General features: G+C 53.3%; 1 protein-coding gene across 2 annotated transcripts in view; it reads left to right on the top strand.

Moving 5' to 3' along the window:
• CACNA1B (calcium voltage-gated channel subunit alpha1 B) overlaps nucleotides 1-27,290 on the top strand; it is a 257,423-nt gene that overhangs the window by 83,938 nt on the left and 146,195 nt on the right. For both annotated transcript variants that reach the window (XM_028834501.2, XM_028834510.2), the window contains exons 8-12: nucleotides 1,337-1,452; nucleotides 2,944-3,000; nucleotides 3,787-3,876; nucleotides 20,874-21,083; nucleotides 25,434-25,546. In XM_028834501.2, the coding sequence (XP_028690334.2) occupies nucleotides 1,337-1,452; nucleotides 2,944-3,000; nucleotides 3,787-3,876; nucleotides 20,874-21,083; nucleotides 25,434-25,546 (586 nt within the window). The remainder of the gene's footprint in view (nucleotides 1-1,336; nucleotides 1,453-2,943; nucleotides 3,001-3,786; nucleotides 3,877-20,873; nucleotides 21,084-25,433; nucleotides 25,547-27,290) is intronic.

Genomic DNA, 27,290 nt, shown 5'->3' with positions numbered 1-27,290 from the left:
CCCCGTCCTGCCCCTTCTCACCCAGTGAGGACAGAAGCTCAGGGAGGGCCGGCCCTGCTGCCGGCCACTGCATGAGAAGCAGCTGCTCCGGGGAGGGGGCAGACTGCGGGGGGGGGGAGCTGCTGCTGGTAGCTCTCAGATCCGTTCAAGCAGTGATGTCCTTGCCCTTTCCCTGTCCCCCAGGCCCTCTCGTTCTCAGGGCATGGGATTGGCCTGGGTGGGGAGGCCACAGTGGACCCTGCCTTCCTGTAGATTTGGGACTTGGGATGCCCAGATGGGAGGGTGCACCTGGGCAGGCCCGGTCACCTTGCACTGCCTGGGCTGTAGCAGCTCAGTGCCTAGCAGACACTGGCCCTGCGCCCGGGGTCAGTGGTGGTCAGAGCCAGGGACTGTTGCGCTGGGGCTGTGTGTGCTGGGACTTATGCCTGCCACACCCACTCCACCAAGCCCAGAAGCTGTGTGTGTGTGTGTGTGTGTGTGTGTGTGTGTGTGTGTGTGTGTGTGTGTGTGTGTGTGTATGAGAGAGAGAGAGAGAGAGAGAGAGAGAGAGAGAGAATGGCTTACTTCCGGCACTGTGAGCCTTAAAGCTTGACCGGGAGTCTGGGGCTCGGGTGGGGGTGCTGAGCTGGAAGGGCACGTGTTCTCTGCTGGTCACCATGATGGCTGTAAAGGCTCAGGCGGGGCTGGGGTTAGATGTCGGGGGCCAATGACAGAAGGTCTCCTCTCCTGCTCACTGTGAGCCTCAGAGGCTTGGTTGAGGAGTCTGTGTGGACTCTGCGGTATTTTCCTTCCGCCTCTGGCCTGCCCCGACCCAGTCCCTTCTTCCCTGTCCCTGTCTGTCCAGTCTGACCCTGTCTGTCCCTCCTCCTTCCCTCAGAGGCTTTGCATCTGAACCAACAGAGGAAGCAAAGTGAACGTTCTCCTCTGGAGAATTCTTGCCAGGACCTCTCTGGAGGACAGCAGATAACAGAGCCTGGCGGACGGGGGAGGGAGGAGGCGCGTGCCTAGGCTGCTGTAGGCAGGGGCTGTGAAATTGTCCCTGCTCTCTAGAACTGCCCCTCTGGGGACCAAGGCACTGTCCCTAAGTGCCACAAGAGTCTGATGACGGAGGGCTACCTGGGCTGCTCATGGAGGCTCTCTGGGTGCACAGGGAGCTGCACGGTGCTCTGGAGTGCTCAGGTTAGAAGAGGCCGGGGTGGCAGGGGCCTGCCTGAAGCGGCAGCCTGCAGCCTGCGTGTCCTGTCCCGGGCTTTCCCTGGTCCTTTTTGTCTCTGGGGCTGCACACCTGTGGGGCTTGCACTCACCTGATCTTGCTTTTCTGGCCCCTGCATGGTAGGGAGTTTGCCAAGGAGCGAGAGAGAGTGGAGAACCGCCGTGCCTTCCTGAAGCTGCGCCGGCAGCAGCAGATTGAGCGAGAGCTCAACGGGTACCTGGAGTGGATCTTCAAGGCGGGTGAGGGCCCGTGGGAGCCCCTGCACTCCTGACCGGCCACTGTTAGTTCTCTGTCCCCAGTTCTGCTCTGCTGCCAGCTCGGGTGCCCTGGCTGTCGGGTAGAGCCTGGAGGGACTTTGTAGTGAGCAGAGTGAGAAGGGATTTCTCTCTAGCTCACCCGGGGGCCTGGCACCAGGCAGCCATATGGCTCTGAGGACAGTGGCCTTTTAAATGGAGGACTCTGCCATGGCCCAGCCTAAAGCTGGTCTCTCCCCATTAGTCTCAGCCAAGTCCCTTCTGTGCCCTGACTCTGGGCTTTGTCAAGCCTGGACTCCCTCCCCTCGCCCCAGGCCAGGGCTCTTCCCTCCACATGGGGCATCCACTCCCACTTCCTAAGGTTTCCCAAGTGGCTCCTGAGAGACGAACTCGCTTGTGGCACAGCTGTTCTCAGGGAGATGACGTGTGGGTAGGGACGGGCAGACACAAGGCGGCTGAGTCCTCTTCACAGGACACTGTCTGTCCCAGTAGAAAAAGCTCAGCCGTGGGCCCTGCTGGCATCTGGAAGCGTAAGAGCTGATAAGGCAGCCAGGTGCAGTGGCTCACGCCTGTAATCCCAGCACGTTGGGAGGCTGAGGCGGGCGGATCACCTGAGGTCAGGAGTTCGAGACCATCCTGGCCAACATGGTGAAACCCCGTCTCTACAAAAAATACAAAAGTTAGCCAGGTGTGGTGGCGGGCGCCTGTAATCCCAGCTACTTGGGAAGCTGAGGCAGGAGAATTGCTTGAACCTGGAAGGTGGAGGTTGCAGTGAGCCAAGATTGCGCCATTGTACTCCAGCCTGGGCAACAGAGCGAGACTCTGTCTCAAAAAAAAAAAAAAAAAAAAAAAAAGGGCTCGGCGCGGTGGCTCACGCCTGTAATCGCAGCACTTTGGGAGGCCGAGACGGGTGGATCATGAGGTCAGGAGATCGAGACCATCCTGGCTAACCGTGAAACCCTGTCTCTACCAAAAATACAAAAATTAGCCAGGTGCGGTGGCAGGCGTCCATAGTCCCAGCTACACAGGAGGCTGAGGCAGGAGAATGGCGTGAACCCGGGAGGCGGAGCTTGCAGTGAGTGGAGATCGCGCCACTGCACTCCAGCCTGGGCGACAGAGCGAGACGGGCAGATCACGAGGTCAGGAGATCGAGACCATCCTGGCTAACACAGTGAAACCCCGTCTCTACTAAAAAATACAAAAAACTAGCTGGGCGAGGTGGCAGGCGCCTGTAGTCCCAGCTACTCGGGAGGCTGAGGCAGGAGAATGGCGTGAACCCGGGAGGCGGAGCTTGCAGTGAGTGGAGATCACGCCACTGCACTCCAGCCTGGGCGACAGAGCGAGCGAGACTGCCTCAAAAAAAAAAAAAAAAAAAAGAGCTGAGAAGGCAGAGCCTTCCAGACAGAGATGTGCCTCTGTCCTGGGACGTTCCTGGGGTCAGGAGGGCTCTGACCTGAGGCTGTGTTCCCCTTGCAGAGGAAGTCATGCTGGCTGAGGAGGACAGGAATGCAGAGGAGAAGTCCCCTTTGGACGGTAGGTGGCACTCGCTGGCACTCCGGTGTGGCGGAGAGCTCTGGTGGCCGTGTGCCCTCCGTGGGTGGTGACATGTGCCCGCCTGCATGTTTCACGCGAGGTGCTCTCTGCAGTGCCAGGCACCTACACAGCCATCACATGAACACAGACGAGGGCCATGGTGTCTGACCCTGGGCACCTGACACAGGCCCACATTGCAGGTTTAAACTGAGCTGTGTCTATCCCCAGGGCTTGGGGTGCTGCTGCTCCCAGAGACCATGGGAAGGCTCATGGCACAACCTGGGGCCACGAGAGGGAGCCTGGGCCCCATTGCTGTGATTGCTGCCACTGGTTACCAGCATAGCTGCAGCAGCAGGAAGGCTGCACTCTTTGCACACTCACCGCTCAGGTCAGGGCCAGACGGCATGGACACATCTGTGGCAGTCTCAGCCAGCCCCATGCCTGTGGCTCTGAGCAGGTCTGTGCTGTCCCCGTTGTAGTCCTGGCCTTGCCCCAGATGGACATTTCCTGGTTTCCCTGGTGGCCAGGCCTCCCCACTGGCCTCATTTTGGAAGGAAGGGAAAGTGGGGACCCCTCACCCTCAAAATTCCTTGTCTCTTCAACTCTGGGGACTGAGAGGGACCCAAGGGGGCCCAGAATCACCCAGTCTGAGGCTCAGCCCCAGTTCAGGACAGGAGCTCAGGAGAGGTCGCTGGTCTCAGTGGGAGAGTGATCCCATGCCCCGCTGAGGCAGGTGGCCTGAGGGCTGCAGCTCAGGCAGTCTCTCCCATCCTTTGTTTAAAGCAGTGCTGAAGAGAGCGGCCACGAAGAAGAGCAGAAATGACCTGATCCACGCAGAGGAGGGGGAGGACCGGTTTGCAGATCTCTGTGCTGTTGGTGAGTCTCCGGGCATCCCTCCGGCTCTGCAAGGCTTGAGCTGGACCTGGGGTGCGTGCTCCACTTCCCCTGCTGCCCAGCCACTGTTGGAGACCCCTTCTTGCCCAAACGTCTGCAGGCTCCTTTCAGACAGTTTGCTGCTCCTGGCTTTGTGACCCCCATGTGGACATAGGACCCTTAGCCATATCCCAAGGCTGGAGGACTCTGCAGGGCCACCTCTCTCTTCAGCCCCTGTCTGTTTTCCACTTTCTGGACCTGCTACCTCTGAGACCCTTGTGTTATCCCCTACCTCTCAAACAGTACAAGGAACATTCTGGTTAATTTATCCAACAGAGCTGTGTCGGTTCCTTTCCTCTCTGGTACCAGACTCTGGTTCCAGAAGTGCCTGGACATTGCTTCATTTTGAGACACCAAGTCTCTCTGCAGGAGATCCAACCTGGACTTCCTTACTGTACGGCAGTCTGTGAGTGGATCAGATTTAGAAGATGCCTCCCATTATATTGTTACATGTATGAGACAGAACTCTTGAATAAAACCGGAAACACACACACTCACGTGTACACACACATACACTTAAACTGGACCTTTTCTGTCCTCATTCAGCACTAGGAAACTCCTGTTAACAACTTTGAACGTACCCTTCCCTATTTCTCCATGCTCATCTCAGATAATACACACAAACACTCATACATCCACACACAAGTATGCATGTAGAGTTTTGGAGTCTTCTCCTGTTACAAAAATGATTTCATATGAACTTGTCTCATCAATCCCTGTCCTAAACCGCTCCTAATCAGTTTGTCTGATTCTAGCCCCCTCTTGTTGGGGGCTACATAGCGTTGCTGATGTGGAGTCACTGGAGTTGTTCAGTTGCTCGTCTTTTGATCGTCTGCTGATGGCCATTCATTTCTAGTGCTTTTATCTCACTATGAAAAATACTGTCCCAAGTCCTTGAGAATGGCTGTCCTTCCTCACTAGTGCTTTTCTCTGTGGGGCAGATTCCCAGGAGCAGGTGCTGAGGGTGAGGGTGTTGTACTGTTCAGAGTTCTGTGCGACCCCACATTCCATCCACAGTACAGACTTAACTTCGCCCTCATGCAGTGCTATGTGATGGCTCCTTTTGATTTTTCCCAGTTTGAGGCCAATTTGATGAGTGTAGAGTAATATTTCTTTGGCACTACAATTTTCCTTTCTCCTACTGTCCGTGATGCTGGCCCTCTTTCTAAATGTTTGTTCCCCGTCTGGACTTGGCCTTTGGTTACTCTTATATGTTATACAATTTTCTATTGGGTTTGTTTGTAAATTATTTTGTATTTATTTTGACAATAATGAGATACCAATGTATATCATAGATCTGAATGTTTTATCGTCTTATAATTTTATTTAATTTTTTTTTGACACAAAAATTTCACTTTTGTTGCCCGGGTTGGAGTTCAATGGCGCAATCTCAGCTCACTGCAACCTCCATCTCCCAGGTTCTAGCGATTCTCCTGCCTCAGCCTCCCGAGTAGCTGGGATTACAGGCGTGCACCAGCCGCCCAGCTAATTTTTTGTATTTTTAGGAAAGACAGGGTTTCACCATTTTGGCCCGACTGTTCTCTAACTCCTGACCTCAGGTGATCTACTCACTTTGGCCTCCCAAAGTGCTGAGATTACAGGTGTGAGCCACCCTGCCTGTTCCATCTTATAATTTTGAACAATTTATTATATGATTGTGGTAGCTAAATAGTTTCCTTCTATTGCTATTTTATCTAGAGTTTTTATTCTGATTTTGTAAAATGAAGAGTTAAAATGTCTTTGGTTTGGAATCACTTAAATAACACTGGAACTCTGTTTTTTATAGATGAGATAAAACTGTGAATCTACCTAATCCAAAAAAGAAAAAAAAAAAAAAGGATTTGGACCAGTGTTGTGGCTTAGGCTTTGTTAGGAAATTGCCCCTTTCTCTGGGTGTTCGGATCCCTTTCTGTGGCGCTTCGCACTGGCTCTCTGGCAATTCTCTTAACCTTGCCTGTGTCGAGTGCTGAGTGCTTGTGCCTCACTCAGCAGATGTCTATCCAGTGACCGCCTCATGCCAGCAACCGAGGCATGGGGGCCGCCACACTGGAGAAACCCATATTAAAGGCCCTTCATCATTGGAGTTTCCGTGCAGCGGGGGCATCAGACAACAAATAAGCTCGTGAGGAAAATACGCCGCATGCCAGAGCCCTGTGCGAGGAGGAAGAGGTCAGGAAGGCAGGAGTGGAAGCGTGTTTGTGGGGGTGTGGGGGGCGGTGCCAGAAATTCATGGCCATAGAAGGCCTGAGGAAAAAGACTGCCTTTGAGTAAAAGAGTTGCAGGAAGTGAGGAGGTCGGCCTGAGGGAAGCCAGGAGAGGTCAGCCTGAGGAACTCTCAGGCCAACCAGGACGCGGGACGGTTGGGGGTGGGGGGGGGAGGGAAGGTCGGCCTGAGGTACACGGGTTGTGCGGGGGTGGGGTAGGGAAGCGGGAAGGGGAGGTCGGGGGAGAGGGGAGGTTGGTCTGAGGGACACGGGGCGTGGCGGGGTGTAGGGAAGCGGGAAGGGGCGGTCGGGGGAGAGGGGAGGTTGGTCTGGGGGACACGGGGCGTGGCGGGGTGTAGGGAAGCGGGAAGGGGAGGTCGGGGGAGAGGGGAGGTTGGTCTGGGGGACACGGGGCGTGGCGGGGTGTAGGGAAGCCGGAAGGGGCGGTCAGGGGAGAGGGGAGGTTGGTCTGGGGGACACGGGGCGTGGCGGGGGGTAGGGAAGCGGGAAGGGGAGGTCGGGGGAGAGGGGAGGTTGGTCTGGGGGACACGAGGCGTGGTGGGGGGTAGGGAAGCGGGAAGGGGAGGTCAGGGGAGAGGGGAAGTTGGTCTGAGGGACAGCCGGAGAGAGGGGCGGTCAGGGGAGAGGGGAAGTTGGTCTGAGGGACACTAGGCGTGGCGGGGGGTAGGGAAGCGGGAAGAGGAGGTCGGGGGAGAGGGGAGGTTGGTCTGAGGGACAGCCGGAGAGAGGGGAGGTCGGGGGAGAAGGGAGGTTGGTCTGAGGGACACGGGGCGTGGCGGGGTGTAGGGAAGCGGGAAGGGGAGGTCGGGGGAGAGGGGAGGTTGGTCTGAGGGACACGGGGCGTGGCGGGGTGTAGGGAAGCGGGAAGGGGCGGTCGGGGGAGAGGGGAGGTTGGTCTGGGGGACACGGGGCGTGGCGGGGTGTAGGGAAGCGGGAAGGGGAGGTCGGGGGAGAGGGGAGGTTGGTCTGGGGGACACGGGGCGTGGCGGGGTGTAGGGAAGCCGGAAGGGGCGGTCAGGGGAGAGGGGAGGTTGGTCTGGGGGACACGGGGCGTGGCGGGGGGTAGGGAAGCGGGAAGGGGAGGTCGGGGGAGAGGGGAGGTTGGTCTGGGGGACACGAGGCGTGGTGGGGGGTAGGGAAGCGGGAAGGGGAGGTCAGGGGAGAGGGGAAGTTGGTCTGAGGGACAGCCGGAGAGAGGGGCGGTCAGGGGAGAGGGGAAGTTGGTCTGAGGGACACTAGGCGTGGCGGGGGGTAGGGAAGCGGGAAGAGGAGGTCGGGGGAGAGGGGAGGTTGGTCTGAGGGACAGCCGGAGAGAGGGGAGGTCGGGGGAGAAGGGAGGTTGGTCTGAGGGACACGGGGCGTGGCGGGGTGTAGGGAAGCGGGAAGGGGAGGTCGGGGGAGAGGGGAGGTTGGTCTGAGGGACACGGGGCGTGGCGGGGTGTAGGGAAGCGGGAAGGGGCGGTCGGGGGAGAGGGGAGGTTGGTCTGGGGGACACGGGGCGTGGCGGGGTGTAGGGAAGCGGGAAGGGGAGGTCGGGGGAGAGGGGAGGTTGGTCTGGGGGACACGGGGCGTGGCGGGGTGTAGGGAAGCCGGAAGGGGCGGTCAGGGGAGAGGGGAGGTTGGTCTGGGGGACACGGGGCGTGGCGGGGGGTAGGGAAGCGGGAAGGGGAGGTCGGGGGAGAGGGGAGGTTGGTCTGGGGGACACGAGGCGTGGTGGGGGGTAGGGAAGCGGGAAGGGGAGGTCAGGGGAGAGGGGAAGTTGGTCTGAGGGACAGCCGGAGAGAGGGGCGGTCAGGGGAGAGGGGAAGTTGGTCTGAGGGACACTAGGCGTGGCGGGGGGTAGGGAAGCGGGAAGAGGAGGTCGGGGGAGAGGGGAGGTTGGTCTGAGGGACAGCCGGAGAGAGGGGAGGTCGGGGGAGAAGGGAGGTTGGTCTGAGGGACACGGGGCGTGGCGGGGGGTAGGGAAGCGGGAAGGGGAGGTCAGGGGAGGGGGAGGTTGGTCTGGGGGACATGAGGCGTGGCGGGTGTTAGGGAAGCGGGAAGGGGCGGTCAGGGGAGAGGGGAGGTTGGTCTGAGGTACACGGGGCGTGGCGGGTGTTAGGGAAGCAGGAAGGGGAGGTCGGGGGAGAGGGGAGGTTGGTCTGAGGGACACGGGGCGTGGCGGGGGGGTAGGGAAGCGGGAAGGGGAGGTCGGGGGAGAGGGGAGGTTGGTCTGAGGTACACGGGGCGTGGCGGGTGTTAGGGAAGCGGGAAGGGGAGGTGGGGGAGAGGGGAGGTTGGTCTGAGGGACACGGGGTGTGGCAGGCGGGTAGGGAAGCGGGGAGGGGAGGTCGGCCTAAGGGATGCGGTGGTGGGGAGGGGAGGTTGGCCTGAGTTGGGGGGAGGGTGAGGGGAGGTCAGCCTGAGAGATGCCGTGGTGGAGGGAAGGTTGGCCTGAGGGACAACCCGGGAGAGGGGAGGTAGGCCTGAGGGACTCAGAGGTGGAGGGCACGGGGAGGTTGGTCTGAGGGTCGCCCAGGAGAGAGAGGGGAGATTGGCCTGAGGGACGTGGGGGCGGGGGGGGGGGCGAGGGGAAGGGAAGGTTGGCCTGAGTTGGGAGAGGGGGAGGGGAGGTCGGCCTGAGGGACAACCCGGGAGAGAGGGGAGGTCGGCCTGAGGGACTCAGAGGTGGAGGGCAGGGGGAGGTTGGTCTGAGGGTCGCCCAGGAGACAGAGGGGAGATTGGCCTGAGGGACGTGGCGGTGGGGGGGAGGGGGAAGGGAAGGTTGGCCTGAGTCGGGAGAGGGGGAGGGGAGGTCAGCCTGAGGGACACCCGGGAGAGGGGAGACGCTGCCAGGGAGGGGAGGTCAGCCTGGGGAAGAGAGGGGAGGTCAGGGGAGAGGGGAAGTCGGCCTGAGGGACCTCTGGGAAAGGACATTCCAGGCAACTAGTGCCAAGACCCTGAGACAAGACTGTCTTTGGCACGCAGGTGTGGGTTGGAACGTCTTGGAGGCCAGTGCGGCTGGAGTGAGGTGCCATAGGCTGTGGGAAACGGTGGAGGAAACTCGAGGGTCAGACAGGCTCAGTTCCAGTCAGCACCCCAGGCTGTCCTGGTGGTTTGCAGAGGGGCAACACCTTCGGGCTTCTGTGGTATAAGGGTCTCTCTGGATCCCTCTGGCTGCTGAGCTGAAGAGAAACTGAACTGATAAAAGGGAAGGTGCAAGGAGACCAGTTAGGAGGCTGCTGTAAAAATGCAACAGACAGTGGCTGGGGCCTGGAGGTGGCAGCAGAGAGGATGGTAAGTCCAGGTGTATTTTGAAGTCAAGCCTTCAGGATTTGCCAACCCATTGGGCATGGCTGGGGAAAGGCAGACATCAAGGCCAGCTCCCCAGGGCTTTGTCCTGAGCAGCGAGAGGATTGGACCACAGGATCCGTGGGGTTGGTTGGCACTAACACTCATGTTTGGTTCAGACATGCAGGGTTTAGGATGTGTGCAGCAGACTCAGTGGAGATGTCACGGAGGCACCGCACAGGTTGGGACCTCGTGTCTAGGCTGGGACATACTACAGTGTTATGGTTACAGAGGACATTTAAGGCTCTGAGACTTAGATCATAATAACACCTAGTATGTCTAACTTTCCCTTCTCTTTTTTTCTTTTCTTTTTTTTTTTTTTTTTTTGAGACAGAGTCTCGCTCTGTCGCCCAGGCTGGAGTGCAGTGGCCGGATCTCAGCTCACTGCAAGCTCCGCCTCCCGGGTTCACGCCATTCTCCTGCCTCAGCCTCCCAAGTAGCTGGGACTACAGGCGCCCGCCACCTCGCCCGGCTAGTTTTTTTTTTTTTGTATTTTTAGTAGAGACGGGGTTTCACCATGTTAGCCAGGATGGTCTCGATCTCCTGACCTTGTGATCCGCCCGTCTCGGCCTCCCAAAGTGCTGGGATTACAGGCTTGAGCCACCGCGCCCGGCCTCTCTTTTTTTCTTAGATAGCATCATACGGGGTTAATGCATACATTAAAGATCACTTTAAATAACCAGAATTTAGATTTTTTCGTCTATTTTTTGCTTTCAATTTAATTGTCTTTATTAAGTTTATTGTTCTACATTATTGTGGCTTACTGTATTATTTTTCTAATTCCTTAAAATAAGTAATGTTCTTTTTTATTTCTTTAGTAGCAAAGGCATTTTAGGGTGTACATTTTCCTCTACGTAAAGCTTTGCTGTGATGTCTTCCTTTTTCTGATTTCTAGATAATAGATTCTTTACTTTTGAGTCAAAGGTTTACTAGGAGTGTGCTTCTTAATTTACAAGTAGTTAAGATATTTTGGTCATCCTTTATTGTTTCTAATTGTATCAGATAATGATTGGGAGATGTGGCCTGTAAATGTCTACATTTACAAGTTTTCAAATTCCAAGTTCATGACTGATTTTTAAGTTTTATTCACATAAACAAATGTATGTCCTGTATTTTTTTTCTTCATTTTCCTCATTAAGTCAGCGTCATTTCTTTTTCTTAATTTTTTTTTTTTTTTTTTTTTTTGAGACGGAGTCTCGCTCTGTTGCCCAGGCTGGAGTGCAGTGGCCCGATCTCAGCTCACTGCAAGCTCCGTCTCCCAGGTTTACGCCATTCTCCTGCCTCAGCCTCCCAAGTAGCTGGGACTACAGGTGCCCGCCACCTCGCCTGGCTAGTTTTTTGTATTTTTTAGTAGAGACGGAGTTTCACCGTGTTAGCCAGGATGGTCTCGATCTCCTGACCTCGTGACCCGCCCCTCTCGGCCTCCCAAAGTGCTGGGATTACAGGCTTGAGCCACTGTGCCCGGCCTCTTTTTCTTAATTTTTATTTTAAGTTCAGGGATACATGTGCAGGATGTGCAGGTTTGTTACATAGGTAAACATGTGCCATGGTGGTTTGCTGTACAGATCATCACATCACCTGCACAGATCATCACATCACCAGCATCCATTTAGCTAGTCTTCCTGATGCTCTCCCTCCTACCCGCCACCCTCCGACGAGCCCCAGTGTGTGTTGTTCCCCCACCATGTGTTCATGTCTTCTCATCATTTTGCTCCCACTTAAAAGTGAGAACATGTGGTATTTGGTTTTCCATTCCTGTGTTAGTTTGCTAAGGATAATGGCCTCCAGCTTCCTCTGTGTCCCTGTAGAGGACATGATCTCATTCCTTTTATGGCTGCATAGTATTCTATAGTGTATATGTGTGACCACATTTTCTTTATCCAGTCTATCATTGATGGGCATTTAGGTTGGTTCCATGTCTTTGCTACTGTGAATAGTGCCACCATGAACATATTTGTGCATGTATCTTTATAATATAATGATTTATATTCCTTTGGGATACACCCAGTAATGGGATTGGGTCAAGTGGTATTTCCACCTCTAAGTCTTTGAGGAATTGCCACACTATCTTCCACAATGATTGAACTAATTTACACTCCTACCAACTGTGTAAAGTGTTCCCTTTCCTCCACAACCTCTCCAGCATCTATTTTTTTTTTATAATAGCCATTCTGATTGGAGTGAGATGATATCTCGTTGTGGTTCTGATTTACATTTCTCTAATGATCAGTGATATTGAGCTTTTTTTCATGTTTGTTGGCCACACGTATGTCTTCTTTTGAGAAGTGTCCGTTCGTGTCCTTTGCCTACTTTGTAATGGGGTTGTTTGTTCTCCCAGCACCATTTATTAAGTAGAGCATTCTATTTAATAATAGGGAATACATCTTAGCTTTATTCCTAGGTATTTTATTTTTATTTTTTTGTGGCAATTGCAAATAGGAGTTCATGCATGATTTGGCTCTTGGCTTGCCTATCGTTGGTGTATAAGAATGCTGGCAATTTTTGAACGTTGATTTTGTATCCTGAGACTTTGCTGAAGTTGCTTATCAACTTGAGAAGCTTTTCTCAGATGATGGCATCTGTAAACAAAGATAGTTTGACTTCTTCCCTTTCTATGTAAATACCCTTTATTTCTTTATCTTGCCAGATTGCTCTGGCCAGAACTTCCAGTACTGTGTTGGATAGGAGTGGTGAGAGACATCCTTGTCTTGTGCAGGTTTTCAAGGGGAATGCTTCCAGCTTTTGCCCATTCATTATGGTATTGGCTATGGCTTTGTCATATATGTCTCTTATTATTTTGAGGTATGTCTCTTTAATATCTAGTTTATTAAGAGTTTTTAACATGAAACGATGTTGAATTTTATCGAAGGCCTTTTCTGCATCTATTGAGATAATCATGTGGTTTTTGTCTTTAGATCTGTTTATGTGATGAATCACATTTATTGATTTGGGTATGTTGAACCAACCTTGCATCCCAGGGATGAAGCCTACTTAAGTATGGTGGATAAGCTTTTTGATGTGCTGCTGGATTTGGTTTGCCAATATTTTGTTGAGGATTTTTGCATCAATGTTCATCTTCATCTAGGATATTGGCCTGAAGTTTTCTTTTTTTGTTGTATCTGTCAGGTTTTGGTATAAGGATGATGCTGGTCTCATAGAATGAGTTAGGGAGGAGTCCTTCCTTTACAATTGTCTAGAATAGTTTCAGTAGAATTGGTACCAGCTCGTCTTTGTACCTCTGGGAGAATTGAGCTGTGAGTCCATCTGGACCTGGGCTTTTTTTGATTGGTAGGCTGTTTATTAGTGCCTCAATTTTAGACCTCATTTTTGGTCTTTTCAGGGATTCAATTTATTCCTGATTCAATCTTAGGAGGGTGTACGTGTCCAGGAATTTATTCATTTCTTCTAGATTTTCTAGCGTATGTGCACAGAGATGTTTATAGTACTCTCTGATGGTTGTCTGTATTTCTGTGGGGTCAGTGGTGATATATCCTTTATCATTTCTGATTGTGTTTATTTGAATCTTCTGTCTTCTCTTTTTTTTTAGTTTAGCTAGTGGTCTATTTTCTTAATTTTTTTTTTTTTTTTTTTTTTTAAAAAAACCAACTCCTGTTTTCACTGATTTTTTTGATGGATTTTTCATGTCTCTATCTCCTTCAGTTCAGCTCTGATCTTAGTTATTTCTGGTCTTCTGCTAGCTTTGGGGTTTGTTTGCTCTTGGTTCTTTAGTTCTGTTAGTTGTGATGTTAGGTTGTTAACTTGAGATCTTTCTTTTTGGTATGGGCATTTAGTGCGATAAATTTCCCTCTTAACACTGCTTTAGCTGTGTCCCAGAGGTTCGGTATGTTATATCTTTGTTCTCATTAGTTTCAAAGAACTTTTTGATTTCTGCATTAATTTCATTATTTACCCAAAATTCATTCAGGAGCAGGTTGTTCAGTTTGCATGTAGTTGTGTGGTTTTGAGTGAATTTCTTAATCTTGATTTCTAATTTGATTGCACTGTGGTCTTGGAGACTGTTTGTTATTATTTCAGTTATTTTGCATTTGCTGAGGAGTGTTTTACTTCCAATTATGTGATCAATTTTAGAGTAAGTGTCCCGTGGCGATGAGAAGAATGTATATTACATTGTCTTTGGGTGGAGAGTTCTGTATATATCTATCAGGTCCGCTTAATCCAGAGCTGAGTTCAAGTCCTGAATGTCTTTGTTGATTTTCTGTCTTGTTGATCTGTCTAATATTGTTGGTAGGTTGTTAAAGTCTCCCACTGTTATTGTGTGAGAGTCTAAGTCTCTTTTTAAGTCTTCAACAACTTGCTTCATGAATCTGGGTACTCCTGTATCGGGTACATGTATATTTAGGGCACTTAGCTCTTCTTGTTGAATTGAACCCTTTACCACTATGTAATGCCCTTGATCATCATTTTTGATCTTTGTTGATTTAAAGTCTGTTTTGTCAGAAACTAGGATTGCAACCCCTACTCTTTTCTGTTTTCCATTTGCTTGGTAGATTTTCCTCCATCTCTTTATTTTGAGCCTATGTGTGTCTTTGCATGTGAAGTGGGTCTCTTGAAGACAGCATACTGATGGGTCTTGGTTCTTTGTCTTGCTTGCCATTCTACATCTTTTAATTGGTGCATTTAGCCCATTTACATTTAAAGTCATTATTATTATTATTATTATTATTTGAGACAGAGTCTCACTCTGTTGCCCAGGCTGGAGTTCAGTGGCGTGATCTCTGCTCACTGCAACCTCCACCTCCCGAGTTCAAGTGATTTTTGCTGCCTCTCAGCCTTCCAAGTATCTGGAACTACAGGCATGTGCCACCACACCTGGCTAATTTTTTTCTATTTTTAGTAGAGATGAGGTTTCACCATGTTGCTCAGGCTGGTTGAACTCCAGACCTCAAATGATCTACCTGCCTCAGCCTCCCAAAGTGCTGGGGTTACAGTCGTGAGCCACCATGGCCCACCTAAAGTTAGTATTACTATGTGTGGATTTGATCCTGTCATCATGATGCTAGCTGGTTATTCTGCAGACTTTTTATGTGGTTTCTTCATAGTGTCACTGGTGTGTGTACTTCAGTGTGTTTTTGCAGTGGCTAGTAATGGTTTTTCCTTTCCATATTTAGTTCTTCCTTCAGGACACCTTGCAGGGCAGGTCTGGTAGTAACAAATTCCCTCAGCATTTGCTTGCCTGAAAAGGATCTTATTTCTCCTTCGCTTATGAAGCTTGATTTGTCCAGATACGAAATTCTGGATTTGAAATTATTTTCTTTAAGAATGTTGAATATTGGCCCCCAATCTCTTCTAGCTTGTAGGGTTTCCACTGAGAGGTCCACTGTTAGTCTGATGGGATTCCCTTTGCAGGTGACCTGGTCTTTCTCTCTGGCTGCCCTTAACATTCTTTCCTTCACTTCAACCTTGGAGAGTCTGATGATTATGTGTCTTGGGGATGATCTCATGGAGTATTTTACTGGGGTTCTCTGCATTTCCTGAATTTGAATGTTGGCCAGTCTTACAAGGTTGGGGAAGTTCTCTTGGATGATATCCTAAAGTACATTTTCCAACTTGTTCCAATCTCCTTGTCTCCTTAAGGTATCCTAATCAGTCGTAGAGTCAGTCTCTTTACATAATCCCATATTTCTTAAAGGTTTTGTTCATTTCTTTTCACTCTTTTTTCTCTTATTTTTGTTCACCCATCTTATTTCAGAAAAATAGTCTTCCAACTCTGAGATTATTTCCTCCGCTTGATCTGTTCTGCTATTAATTCTTGTGATTGCATTGTGAAGTTCTTGTAGTGTGTTTTTCAGCTCTAACAGGTTGGTTATATTCCTCTCTAAACTGGCTATATTGGCTGTCAGTTCCTGTATTGTTTTATCATGATTCTTAACTTCTTTGCATTGAGTTACCACATGCTCTTTTAGCTTCATAAGTGAAGTTCATTATTACATACCTTCTGAAGCCGACTTCTGCCATTTCAACAATCTCAGTTTCAGCCCAGTTCTGAGCGCTTGCTGGAGAGGTGTTGCGGTCATTTGGAGGAAAAGGGGCACTCTGACTTTTTGAATTTTAAGCATTTTTGTGTTGATTATTTCTCATCTTTGTGAGCTTGTTCACCTTTGATCTTTGAGGTTGCTGACCTTTGGATGGGGTTTTTGTGTTTTGTTGTTGTTGTTTTCTGTTTGTTTGCTTTTCTTTTAACAGTCTGGCCTTTCTTCCCTAGGGCTGCTGCTATTTTCTGTGGGTCCACTCCAGAGCCTAGTTGCCTTAGTTTTCCCTGTACCTGGTGGTTTCACCAGTGAAGGTCATGAAACAGCAAAGACGGCATCCTGCCCCTTCCTCTGTAAGCTCTGTCCCAGAGGGTACTGACCTATTGCCGGCCTGAATGTGCCTATAGGAGGTGACTGGAGACCCCAGTTGGGAGGTCTCACCCAGTCAGGAGGAATGGGATCAAGAACCCATTTAAAGCAGCCTGGCTGCTTTTTGATAGAGCAGCTGTGCTGTTTTGGAGATCCCTTCATCCCCTGATCAGTTTGAACTTTCCAAGGCCCATAGGCTGGGATGGCTGACAAGCCTGAATGACCAAGGTGGTGGCATGTCCTGCCCCTCCTGTGTCCTGTGTTTAAGAGATACTGGATTGTAGGTATATTTATTAAAATCAAGTCTATTGGCCAGGTATGGTGGCTCATGCCTGTAATCTCAGCAGTTTGAGAGGCTGAGGCCAGAAGATTGCTTGAGGTCAGGAGTTCGAGACAAGCCCGGACAACACAGTGAGATCCCACCTCTACAAAGAAGTTAAAAACTTAGCTGGCATGGTGGTACGTGCCTGTAGTCCTACTTCATTTTATTTATTTATTTATTTATTTATTTATTTTGAGACAGTCTTGCTCTGTCACCCTCCCCTCCCCTCCGCTCCCCTCCCCTCCCCTCCCCTCCCCTCTCCTCCTCTTCAGTCCTTGCTCACTGCAGGACTATCTCCCCCATTTTAACTCTGTCCTGTCACTTGGCTGCTCTCCCCTGAAATGAATGGGGGTGTGGGTGGTGGCTGACCCTTCAAGTTCCTGTGTACGCTCAGGTGCCCTTCCTTGTTCCCCACTGAGGAGCGAGATCCAGGCTGCTATGCATGCTGCAATCTCTGTCTCTCTCTCTCTCTCTCGTTTCCTGTTGCAGACGAGGCATTGGACACTTGGATGCTTTTCCTTTGTCAGTGACTTGCTCTGTCTCTGCCCCGCAAACTGTAGGCTCAGGGCCCCCTCCGGCGCGGAGTACTTCCCTCCATTTGTCTCATTATTCTGTCTCCTTTTCTTGATCTCCTGCTTCTGGAGCCCCTCCTGTTTCACCTGGCATCACTTGCTCTGCTCCTGTCAGTCCACGCCCTCTTCCTTGAGCTCATGTTCTTCTCCACATTGGAGATGGTGCTTGTGCTTGACTAAACTCCCCTTTTTTTCATCTGCTGAGTGGCTTCAGAAGATAATTTTATTTTTTCTCTAAAAGTTTTGTTCTCTCTCTTTTAGTTTGGTTTTATTTTGAGTTGTTTGTTGCTATACTTGGATCCCTGGACCTTTGTTGACTTTTCCTTCTGGGTGCCCAGCAGGCACCAAGGATTCACTTGCGTTCAGGACCCACTGGCCTCTGCTGTTGGTTTAGGGTGGGTTTAGGGCCTGGGGCCTGGTGGGGAGGAGACAAAGCCATGCTTGAATCTCCACATTCTCAGCACTGCTTGGTGCACTCGACTGCCCTCTGCCTGAGGACTGGCTGTATCACCAGCCCAGGCTTGTCCATAACCCATGTCACCCTGTCTGCCCTGATGCCTGTCAGCTGGTTGAGCCCCACTGAGCTTGGCCCTGTGCTGTCTCATTGAATCCCACACCACCTTGTGAGGTTCAGGTGACTGTGCTCTGTTTTCAGTTGAGGAATCTCCAGGCTGTGTGATGTGCATGAGGGCCAGGGGTGACAGCCATTAGGGCCTCCATCAGCTTGTGCTGTAGCTTCACGCCACTTTTGTTGCCCCGTGTGGCAAATACAGCAGCTGCGCTGGAAGGAAACACACTTTCTTTTATGTCTTCTGCTGGCCCCTAGAAGGGTTATTGAGAGCAGGGACAGATCTTGGTCATTTTGTGTTTTCTGGGCTTTGGTCAGGGCCTGGCACAATTTGTACATATTTTTTGAACAAATGGGTGTTACCCAGGACTAGCAAAGACTCTGCCTTAGGGCACAAGAGATAGAAATCTTGAGTATTTGCATGCAGTCAGGCCCTATTCTCAACAGTACTTCACTGTGTCATCATTCATAAGTGAATGTAATATGGAACGTTCTCCTAGCTTGAAGATGTTATATCAGTTTTCTTGAAATAAGCTTTTTCATTATAAATAATATATGCTAATTAAGTGAAACCTGGAAAATGCAGGAAGCTGAAAAGAAGCCCAATCTCTCTTGGTTTTCCCCACCCAAAGTTGTGATTCCAGAGATGTTTCTGCATTATCCTGTAGACTCTGCTTTTACTGGCGTAGACTGGAGCCCACAGTGGCTGCTTGCTGTCCTTAGGGACCTGTTCCCCATCCCCAGCGAACAAACGCATCTGTCTTGGGTGCTGCTGAGGATGTGAGGGGCTGCACCCAGCTCTCCCCCAGGAACTCTGGAGCAGAAGTCCCTCTGTTAGGTCTTGCTCAGTCCCCTGGCTCTAGCTTCTCTGGCTTCTCTAAAGTGGATGTTTACGGCAAGGAACTGGTGGACTTTAAGGGCAATGTCTGGGGAGTGTGGTTCTGTGCAAATATGGCTGTTGGCATGACTATAGTTGTGCCTGTGATGGGCGAGCATGTGTGTGGTTGTCTTGTGTGGCACAGGAAGATGTGTGTGTTGGGGGTGCTGTGGCCCGTTGTGAAAGGGCAGCATTTCTTTGAGGCCTTTCTCACAGCAGGGGCTGACTGGTTCTTACTGGCTGGTGGGCATGGCCACAGAGTCCCCTTTGGAGAATTTGTTGCTTGTCTTCCTGGCCACATGTGCGTGCAGACACAGTGGTTTACATGAGTCGCATGTTCTCTATCCCTTCTTCCCAGAGTGGCCCTGTTTATGTTCACAGGTGTGTGCCTCATGTGTGCTGAGGAGTGCATCTGTGTGAGCATCTCATTGGATCTTCAAAAGTGAGCGCGGTCGGGCTGGATGTGTGCTGTGAAGCATGTGTGTGTGTGACTCCTGTGTTCCTGCGCAACTGTGTGTGGGTGCATGCGGGGTTCGGAGTGTGTGGGCTTGTTCTGTGCACAGCTCTGCCTGTGTGTGTGTCCCTCCTTATCTGCACTGCATGCCTGCCTCCCTCCTGTCCTATTGCTGCCTCTGTGGGGAATGGTCATCCCTGGCCCTCAGGAGGGCCGGCCACATGCCACTGAGACCCTGGGTGTCACAGGTACACACATGTGTACAAACACACAAAGTGCACATAGCACACGAGCCCACATACCCCCTCTCTTCTGTGCCACTGAGAGCCTGGGTGTGCACACATATGCATGTGTATACAAACACACAGTGCTTATAGTAAGCATGCTCAGACACTTCCTCTCTTGAGTGCCACTGAGAGCTTGGGTATGCATGTATTACACATGCTTACACAACTCTTCTTTCCCATGCCACTGAGAGCCTGGGTGTGCACATGTATGCACATATGTACAAACACACAAAGTGCACATAGGACACATACCCACACAGCTCCTCTCTCCCGTGCCACTGAGAGCCTGGGTGTACACACATATGCACGTGTGTACACACAGAAAGTGCACATGGCACAAGTGCCCACACTCCCCCTCTCTCCCATGCCACTGAGAGCCTGAGCATGCACACATATGCACGTGTGTAGAAACAGAAAATTGTGCATAGCACACATGCCCACACCGCCCCTGCTCTTTTGTGCCACTGAGAACCTGGTTGTGCACGCATACGCATGTGTGTACAAACACACAGAAAATACATGTTAGCATACACTGCTCCCCACATCCTCACACGGGGACCCCATGCTCAAGCCCAGGTATTCAGAGCCCACTGAGGGACTAATGGCTGGGGCACAGCTGTCTGCTCTCTGAGAACACTGAGAGTCACACACGGCCAAGCTTAGCGCACAAACTAAGAAACCGTTACACAGGCAGATGTGCTCTCCTGCAGAGACACACAGCCAGCTCCTGTACAGACGCACACCCGAACCCTCCGAGCTCCCACAGAGACCCTGTTCTCCTGCAGAGACACACAGCCAGCTCCTGTACAGACGCACACCCGAACCCTCGAGCACCCACAGAGACCCTCTCCTGCAGAGACACACAGCCTAGACCCTCCTCTCCTGCAGAGACACACAGCCTAGACCCTCCTCTCCTGCAGAGACACACAGCCTGCTCCTGTACAGACACACACCTGAATCCTCACAGAGACCCTTCCCTCAGTTGTTAAGCATTGATTAAGCCCCTCTCAGTGTGAGGGGCTCAGTGGTAAAAAAGACAACGTGGCCCTGCCCTCATGGAGCCTACAGTCTTGTCTGGGAGTTGGGCATGGAACAGGTCAACAGTAAAACACAGTGACAAGTGGTGATGTGGTCAGGGCCACTGTCGGAGGTGAGCCAAGGGCCCTGTTCTAAACAGTGTGCCCAGAGCAGGTGCTCTGTGCAGGTGACGTTAATGCTGAGACCCGAAGGTGTGTGGGAAGGAGTCCAGTGAGGGACGCATTTCACACTTGGGATACTGTGTGAAGGGCCAGGGCACAGCAGGAGTGGTGTGCGTGGATACGGGAAAAGGCTGCTGGGTTGGGTGGTGAGCAGGGCAGAGAAGCAGTCAGGCTGGAGCAGGTGGACAAAGTTTCCAACAGTGAGTATTGTGGACATTGAACAGCCATGGACCATGCATACACCGATGAACTTGGCTGTGTTCCAGGAAAACTACTTAGAAAACAGACAGCCCATGGGTACTGACCCCTGAGTCCATGAGGGAGAAAGAGGGAGGGACAGATGCTGCAGAGCTCCATGGGCTATGCTGAAGAGATGGGATCTGGGGAGGGACTAACTCAGATTTATGTCTTCAGGGGAAAAAGCTTGGGGTGCTCATGGAGAGTGACCTGGGGGCATCAAGACTGTGCTCCTAGAAGGTGGCTGGGGATGCTGGGGTCCAGAGACAGTGAGTGCGTATCATCCAGTTCAATCCCGCTGTCTCATCTGGCACCCAGTAACCATGGAGATCATCAAGGCCTTGGTTCCCTCAGCTGTGAAGTGGAGGTCATAGGGGTCACTGGCACAATTGTCTGTGACCGGCTGGGGCTGGAGGCTGGTGTCCTCCAGGGTGCGTCTGTGGGGGTCCACAGGTGGGGTAGGCGGGTGCCCAGTGGTCCCCACATCCTCAGTAACCCCCATCCCCTCAGGATCCCCCTTCGCCCGCGCCAGCCTCAAGAGCGGGAAGACAGAGAGCTCGTCATACTTCCGGAGGAAGGAGAAGATGTTCCGGTTTTTCATCCGGCGCATGGTGAAGGCTCAGAGCTTCTACTGGGTGGTGCTGTGTGTGGTGGCCCTGAACACACTGTGTGTGGCCATGGTGCATTACAACCAGCCGCGGCGGCTCACCACGGCGCTGTGTACGTATCCCCGTCCCTCCCTCAGGTACTTCCTGAGCATCTCTGCTCTTAGCCTGGAAACCCTGGTCCATGCCCTGGGACCACCCTGGGTGGGACGGGACCCACCCCCATGTTGCCCAAAGTATCCCACAGCCCTTGTCAGTCCCCAGGGGCCTCTGTGGGGGCCTGGGGTGTGTCCAGAGCTGGAGGGTGGCCTCTCCAGCCCCTGGGTTCCAGAAAGCACAGCTGCATCTGCTAGACCCCTGTCCCTCAGCATAGTGTGAGACTGGTTGAGGGGTCCCAGGCACCCAGGGCAGGATATATGTGGGACGACCAGGGGCAAGCCAGGCCAGGCAGATGGGTGTCCTCCCCCTAGAGGGCTTCAGACCCACAGTTGGGACTTAGCCCCACGCTCCTTTCTACCACCTGGCTGCTGATTCTGCCCCAGCTTCCTGAGGGGGGAGTCCTGGCTTCGTACCCTCCTTGGGTTCCCCTGGTTACCTTCATTTTTCTTTACATTTGGCTGAATCTGGATGCGTTCATGCTTTTCCGTGGAGTGAGCTGACTGCAGTTCTGTTCCACAAGCCTCAGCACAGGAGCGAGGATGGGCCCCTCCAGGCCTGGTCTGTCACAGCCTCGGACTCTCTGGCTCATGTGGAGAACAGTGTTGCTCTGTGGTCTTACTTCACAAAGACGATCAAAACCAAAGAGTCCACCCATGTTTTGTGTCCTGTCAGGTAGTGTTTCAGTCCTCCTGACCTCAGGGTTCAGCTGCACTCACCCTGCTGGGTGTCTACGGCTGGTTTGGAGACAGGGCCTGTTTGGGGTTCCCTGGAGGGCCTCAGTCTCTCCTTGAGGGCCCTGTGTGCCTGAAGCTACGGAGGCACCTAGGAAAGCCTTTTCCGACTCCGTTCGTCCCAGCTCCGAGTTCAGCCTGGCTGTCACTGTGTGCTGCTGTGACGGTGGCCTCACCAGGGCCCTAGCTGGCCGGCTGAGCCCCGCTCTGTGGACCAGGGGGCCTCACCTGCTCTGCCCAGGAGTGTGAGGGTTCCCTGAGCTGCAGGATTTGACGCTCCACAGTGGGAGAGATGGGGCTGCAGGTCACCTGGAAGCATGGGTGGGAGAGTGGCTGTGTTGGGGTGGAACTCTAGGCTGCAGTTTCCCAAACTTGACACTGAAATCTACGACATGCGAACAGGGAGATGGTTGTGGGGGGCAGAAGTAAAAGGAGCCAAGGGAGCTCCCGCTCAGGCTCCTGGGCGGCTGCAGGCCGAGGAGCAGCTTGTGTACATGGAACTGCCTGTCCCAGCCCCTGATTCATATGTCCTGGGGCCCACAGGGTGGCACCGCAGGACTTTGCTTAGGCCTGAGTTCAGTGTCTCTCTTGAGTCCTCTGGCTAACATTTTCCCACCCTTGGGGGTCAGGTGGGGACCAAGGACTTCCTCCTGACTCAGCGGCTCAGCCGTTTGTTCCCTGTGAGAGGCTGTTGGTGCGCAGTGAGTCGGCAGGCAGTGGGTAGGGGTAGGGCTGCACAGCCCAGTCGTGCATCTACTGTGTGGGAGCGCAGGGCTGGGAGTGTCCAGGCGTTGGTGAGGCCACAGGCATCCATGATGATAGACCGCTGCTGTGTCTTGTCTGTGGTTTCCTGGAGTTCCTGGCTTGATTGGCGTCACTGAGGGAAAAACAGCTGGACGGAAATGTGGGCAGTGTCCCTGACGGCTGGGCTGGGCCTGAGGGAGGCTGGCTCAGTAGGTGGGGCAGGCTTGCCAGAGGCGAGGGGGTGTGGCCGCCCAGTCTAGAGCAGCTTCGCAGGGGTTCATCGTGGGTTTTGTGCACCTCGGCTGTCCATTCTCCAAGGACCTGCCCTCAATGCGTTGCCAGAACCTTCAAAACTGAGGCTTGAGTTAAGACGGGCTTGAGTTAAGAGAGGCTTGAGTTAAGAGGCCTCACCATCCTGTGAGCCCCTGGGGGGGCCTTATGCAGCTCACCAGACTTGCTCACCCTCCCTCTGCTCCCACAGCACCATCCTCTTAGAAGACAAAACCCGGTTTTAATGATCTGTCTCTGTTTCCCCCTCAGCTTGTGAACTCCTGGGGAGAAGGGAGTTCATGGGAGGACATGAAGGGCAGGCCCCCGAGAGTCCACACCTGGGCAGAGTCCAGCTCAGCCTGTCCCCTGCTGGCTCGAAACAGCACCAGTGCCTGCTGGTTGGATGCATGATACAGACGTGTGCGAACGAATGCCCTTTCTTGGCCTCAGAGAGGAGGCTGAGTATGTGAGGCTGAGGGCATCCGTTCCTACGGAGAGTGAGAGGGCAGATAGCATGTTGGCGGATTTCCGATCTCTTTCTCCAAAAGTTTTGCCATTTGCATTTCTTGTACTTGTTCCTTGCAAGGTGCTCTCACTTTGGTCTCCTGGGGAGCAAGGTGTATGCCTGGGTAGCCTCCCCTCCCAGATCTAGGGCGTGGGTGCCCGTAGTCCTATCTCTGGGGCCTCTCCTCCCTGGGCCCGAGCCCCTCGTGTGGGGAGCCCGAGGCCTTTGTGACCCATGCAGAGGGGCTCTGGGACTTTGTGGCCAGGAGTGTTGGGCCTTTCCAAGCTGCTTGTGTATTCCCCTGGGCTTGCTGGGGTGCTCTGGGCTGGACTGCAGGGGGCACAGCTTTTCTGCCACATGTTACACCTGGTGGTCTGCACAGCCAGGCCCAGGTCAGAGCTGTAGGGTCCGGTGGTCTCAGTGGAGGGTGGATCCTTCCGTCCCGAGCAGCCCTGCCTGAGGGTTGCTGGGCATCCGTGCCTCTCACAGGGGCCTCTCGGCTTCTCCAGGGACGCTGCTTGACCTTGTTCTCATCCCATGCTTAGCTTGAGTGCCTGCTGATTTTCTGGCTGGTGTCAGAGGCCAGGCTTGCTGTGGGTGACTTGCTCCAAGGAACTGGTTGTCCATGTCCTCAGGCCATAGAAAGCAGGGTGTCCCCTCCCTGAGACTCCTGTTTGTATGGTGCCTGAGTGGGCTGTGAAGTTGTCATCTCTGCTTGTCCCAGGTCTGGGCTGCTGCAGACTTGTCCCCAACGGAGGCCGCTGGACCTGTGCAGCACAGCCCTTGGTGGAGATTTTAAGAGCATAGGGATGGGAAGAGTGTGGCCCCCTCTTCCAGCGTCTGCTTTATCAGAAGTTGTGTCAGCTGAAGGTCCCGTGTCCCAACAGAGACTGTGGGGGGGATTCAGAAGCCCTGGGAAGGTTGAGCTGGACTCTGCCCAGGTGTGGACTCTTAGGGGCCTGCCCTTCATGCCCTCCCAGGGTCTTGTTCTCCATGTGGGCTCTGCCCGGGGCTCTGTTGCTTCCTTAGCCCCTGCTGCCCTAGCAGAGCCACGTTGCCTTTGGCCTGACCAGCACCATGAGAAGTTTAAGAGCCAATCCCTGCCCTTTGGGAGGAGAGTCAGAGACAGTGGCCTCACCCTGACGCCTAGGACTCCTGGCTCAGCCAGTGGCTGGGCCTGGCTGGGCCTCCTGCTGCCTGTGGCCTCTGGAGCCACGGTGTTCTTTTGTGCTGCTTCCCTCCTTCTGCTTGGGCTGGGTGAACAGGGTCTGTGTACCTTGAAATCCCAGCACAGCCCTCTAGCCCAGGTATGGCCTCTCTCAGTCCTGAGGCCTGGAAGGGTCAGCAGGACTCCTGGGCCCAGGACAGCCCCGCTCCACTGCTGTTGTGCCCGTGGGAACCTCTGTGACTCGGTGAGAGTGCAAGGGGACAGTGCCTCTTGGCAGCCTCGTGCTGGATAGGAGTGCAGTGGTGGAGGAGGTCTGCCTTCAGGGCAGCAAATGTGAACAGAATACAAGTCAGCCACAGTGCTGTGGCCATCCTGGGGAGAGGCGCCTTTCCTCTGGGAAGTCCCAGTGGAAAGATGGGAGATTCTGACAAGGAGGTTGAGGGACCCCACCTTCGGTCAGAGATTGGGGTGAGGCCAGAGGTGGAAGGACCAACAACTGGAAGCTGTAGCTGGGCCTCTCCCCGGGGGAAATGGGGCCCTTTGCCTCATAGCCCCAGGCCCTCCTCTGGTGAGGAGGGGGCACCCCCATGACTCCAGAAGTCACACCTGGGCTGATCTTGGGAGCTTGCCTCCTGCTGAGCCCGTCCTTCTCTGGGTCTCAGAGGCACTAGGCACTCATCACCTTTCAGACTGGAACAGGTACCTCTCCGTGTCCCTCTCAATCTATCGTTCCTTTCCTGGGCTGAGACTTCAGAGCATGGGACTGTAGGCCAGGCCTGGAAGGCTCAGCCCTGGGAAGGCCCAGAGGTCTGGTGTCCTCCAGTCTGGGCTGGAGCCGGAGTGGGAGGAGGCCTCGAGCTAATCCCCCTCTTCTCCGGCTTCTCCTAGATTTTGCAGAGTTTGTTTTCCTGGGTCTCTTCCTCACAGAGATGTCCCTGAAGATGTATGGCCTGGGGCCCAGAAGCTACTTCCGGTCCTCCTTCAACTGCTTTGACTTTGGGGTGAGTGAGAGACCTCATCGGGGGCCCACAGGGGCCCAGGCTGTGTCCTTTCCTGCGTGTGCACACATGGCCCCTGCCCATAGGCCATGCCCAGTGTGGGCTGGGGTCTGTGACCCTCCATGGGTCAGAAAGCCTACCTGAAGACAGTGAGGAGCAGGGGCTGGCAGAGGAGGCCTGTTGTGGCCAGGCCTGATGGGAGTGTCAGCCTCAGCCGCTCTCTGTTGGCGGGAGGCCACTCCTCCCTCTTCTGATCCTGTCCGTAGACTTTCACAGTCATCTGAAGGCTCTGCAGCTGCCTCCATGCCTGGGATCTCACGAACCTGTGGAGGGCTCAGTCTCTCCCCAGTGGAGCTCGGGGGGCTCTGGCCCTGGGCAGGCTTGGGTACATCCACCAGCACTTCTGGGGGTTGGGGCCTGCTAGGCCGTGATGGTCCTGCCCTCTTTGCGGGGCTGGGGGAGGTGGTGGCCTTGGCCTGGGTCTCTTTACCAACTTCAGTAGGTGAGGGAAGCCTTGGAGGCAGCGTGTTTCACCGCTTACCATGACACTCGAGCACAGAGGGCAGGGCAGGGCAGTCCGAGACGCTCCTCGCTGGAACCCGGCAGGGAGCACAGGACACTTCCTGGGACCTGAACCCCGAGCCTAGGGATGTGGCACTGTTGGCACCTGCCCAGAGGCTGAGTTCTGAGCCTTCCTGCTGGAGGCTGGGAATGATGGGTGGCCACGCCGCCCCCTGAGGGAGGAGGGAGGAGTGGGAGTAAGTACTCCCTCCAAGGCTTTGTACCAGAGCGCTTCAAACCCTCCAGTAAGGAGTGACAAGTGGGAGTGACAAGGAGTGATGAGTGGGAGCACTGCCCCCCAGGATGGAGTGAAGAGTGGGAGATCTGCCCCACCCTGGAAGGAGTAAAGGCTGGGAGCACTGCACCCCTCAGGGTGGAGTGAAGGGTGGGAGCAGAGTCCCCCGGGAAGGAGTAACAGGCGTGAGCATTACCTCCCTAGGAAGGAGTGAAGGGTGGGAGCAGAGTCCTCCAGGAAGGAGTGACAGATGGGAGCACTACCCCTCCCATGGAGGAGTGACAGGTGGGAGCACTGCCTCCTCAGGAAGGAGTGGGGAGTAGGAGTGCTGTCCCCCAAGGGAGGGTTTGGAGCTCTGCAGTGTTTACAGGAGCCAGAGAGGGGCCTGGACTGTGGTAGTAAAACTTCAGTAAGAAAATTCAGCTTAATTGGACTTTTTCTCTCATGAGCGCTATACTTCTCCCCGTGGTAGACATTTGTGTCTGTGATTTTGTTGAATCCTCACAAGGACTCTCATTTTATTGATGATAACGGCAGACATTGTGTGACTGGCCCCAGGCTGCCCATTGGTTTGAGAGGAGTCAGTGGGTGAGCCTGGCTTTCTGGCCTCGGGGGTAGTGGTTTTGCATCATGCTGTGTTTCTGATCTCTGAGGAAGGGAAGGCGGTGGCCGCCTATATCGAAACCTGTGATTTCGATAGATGGTGGGAAGACAACAACCCTTCTTACCCTTCGACTTCTTGGTCACAAGGAAAGCCTGAGTGCATTGACTGAGGGAGCTGAGAGATGGAGAGAAGTCAGAGATGCAGGGATCTTTTTCATGTCTTCTAATCTTCTGATCTGAACTGACTGCATCTCAGGACATGGAGATAATTTGCACATAAGCTGACACATTCTTCTAACACTTAGCAGCTTTAAAGTACAAACATCTGTTTCACATTTCTTTGGCTTA

The sequence above is a fragment of the Macaca mulatta genome, chromosome 15 (genome assembly GCF_049350105.2).
Source record: "Macaca mulatta isolate MMU2019108-1 chromosome 15, T2T-MMU8v2.0, whole genome shotgun sequence".
Classification (NCBI taxonomy): Eukaryota; Metazoa; Chordata; class Mammalia; order Primates; family Cercopithecidae; genus Macaca; species Macaca mulatta.
This window is presented reverse-complemented; position numbering and strand designations above follow the sequence as displayed.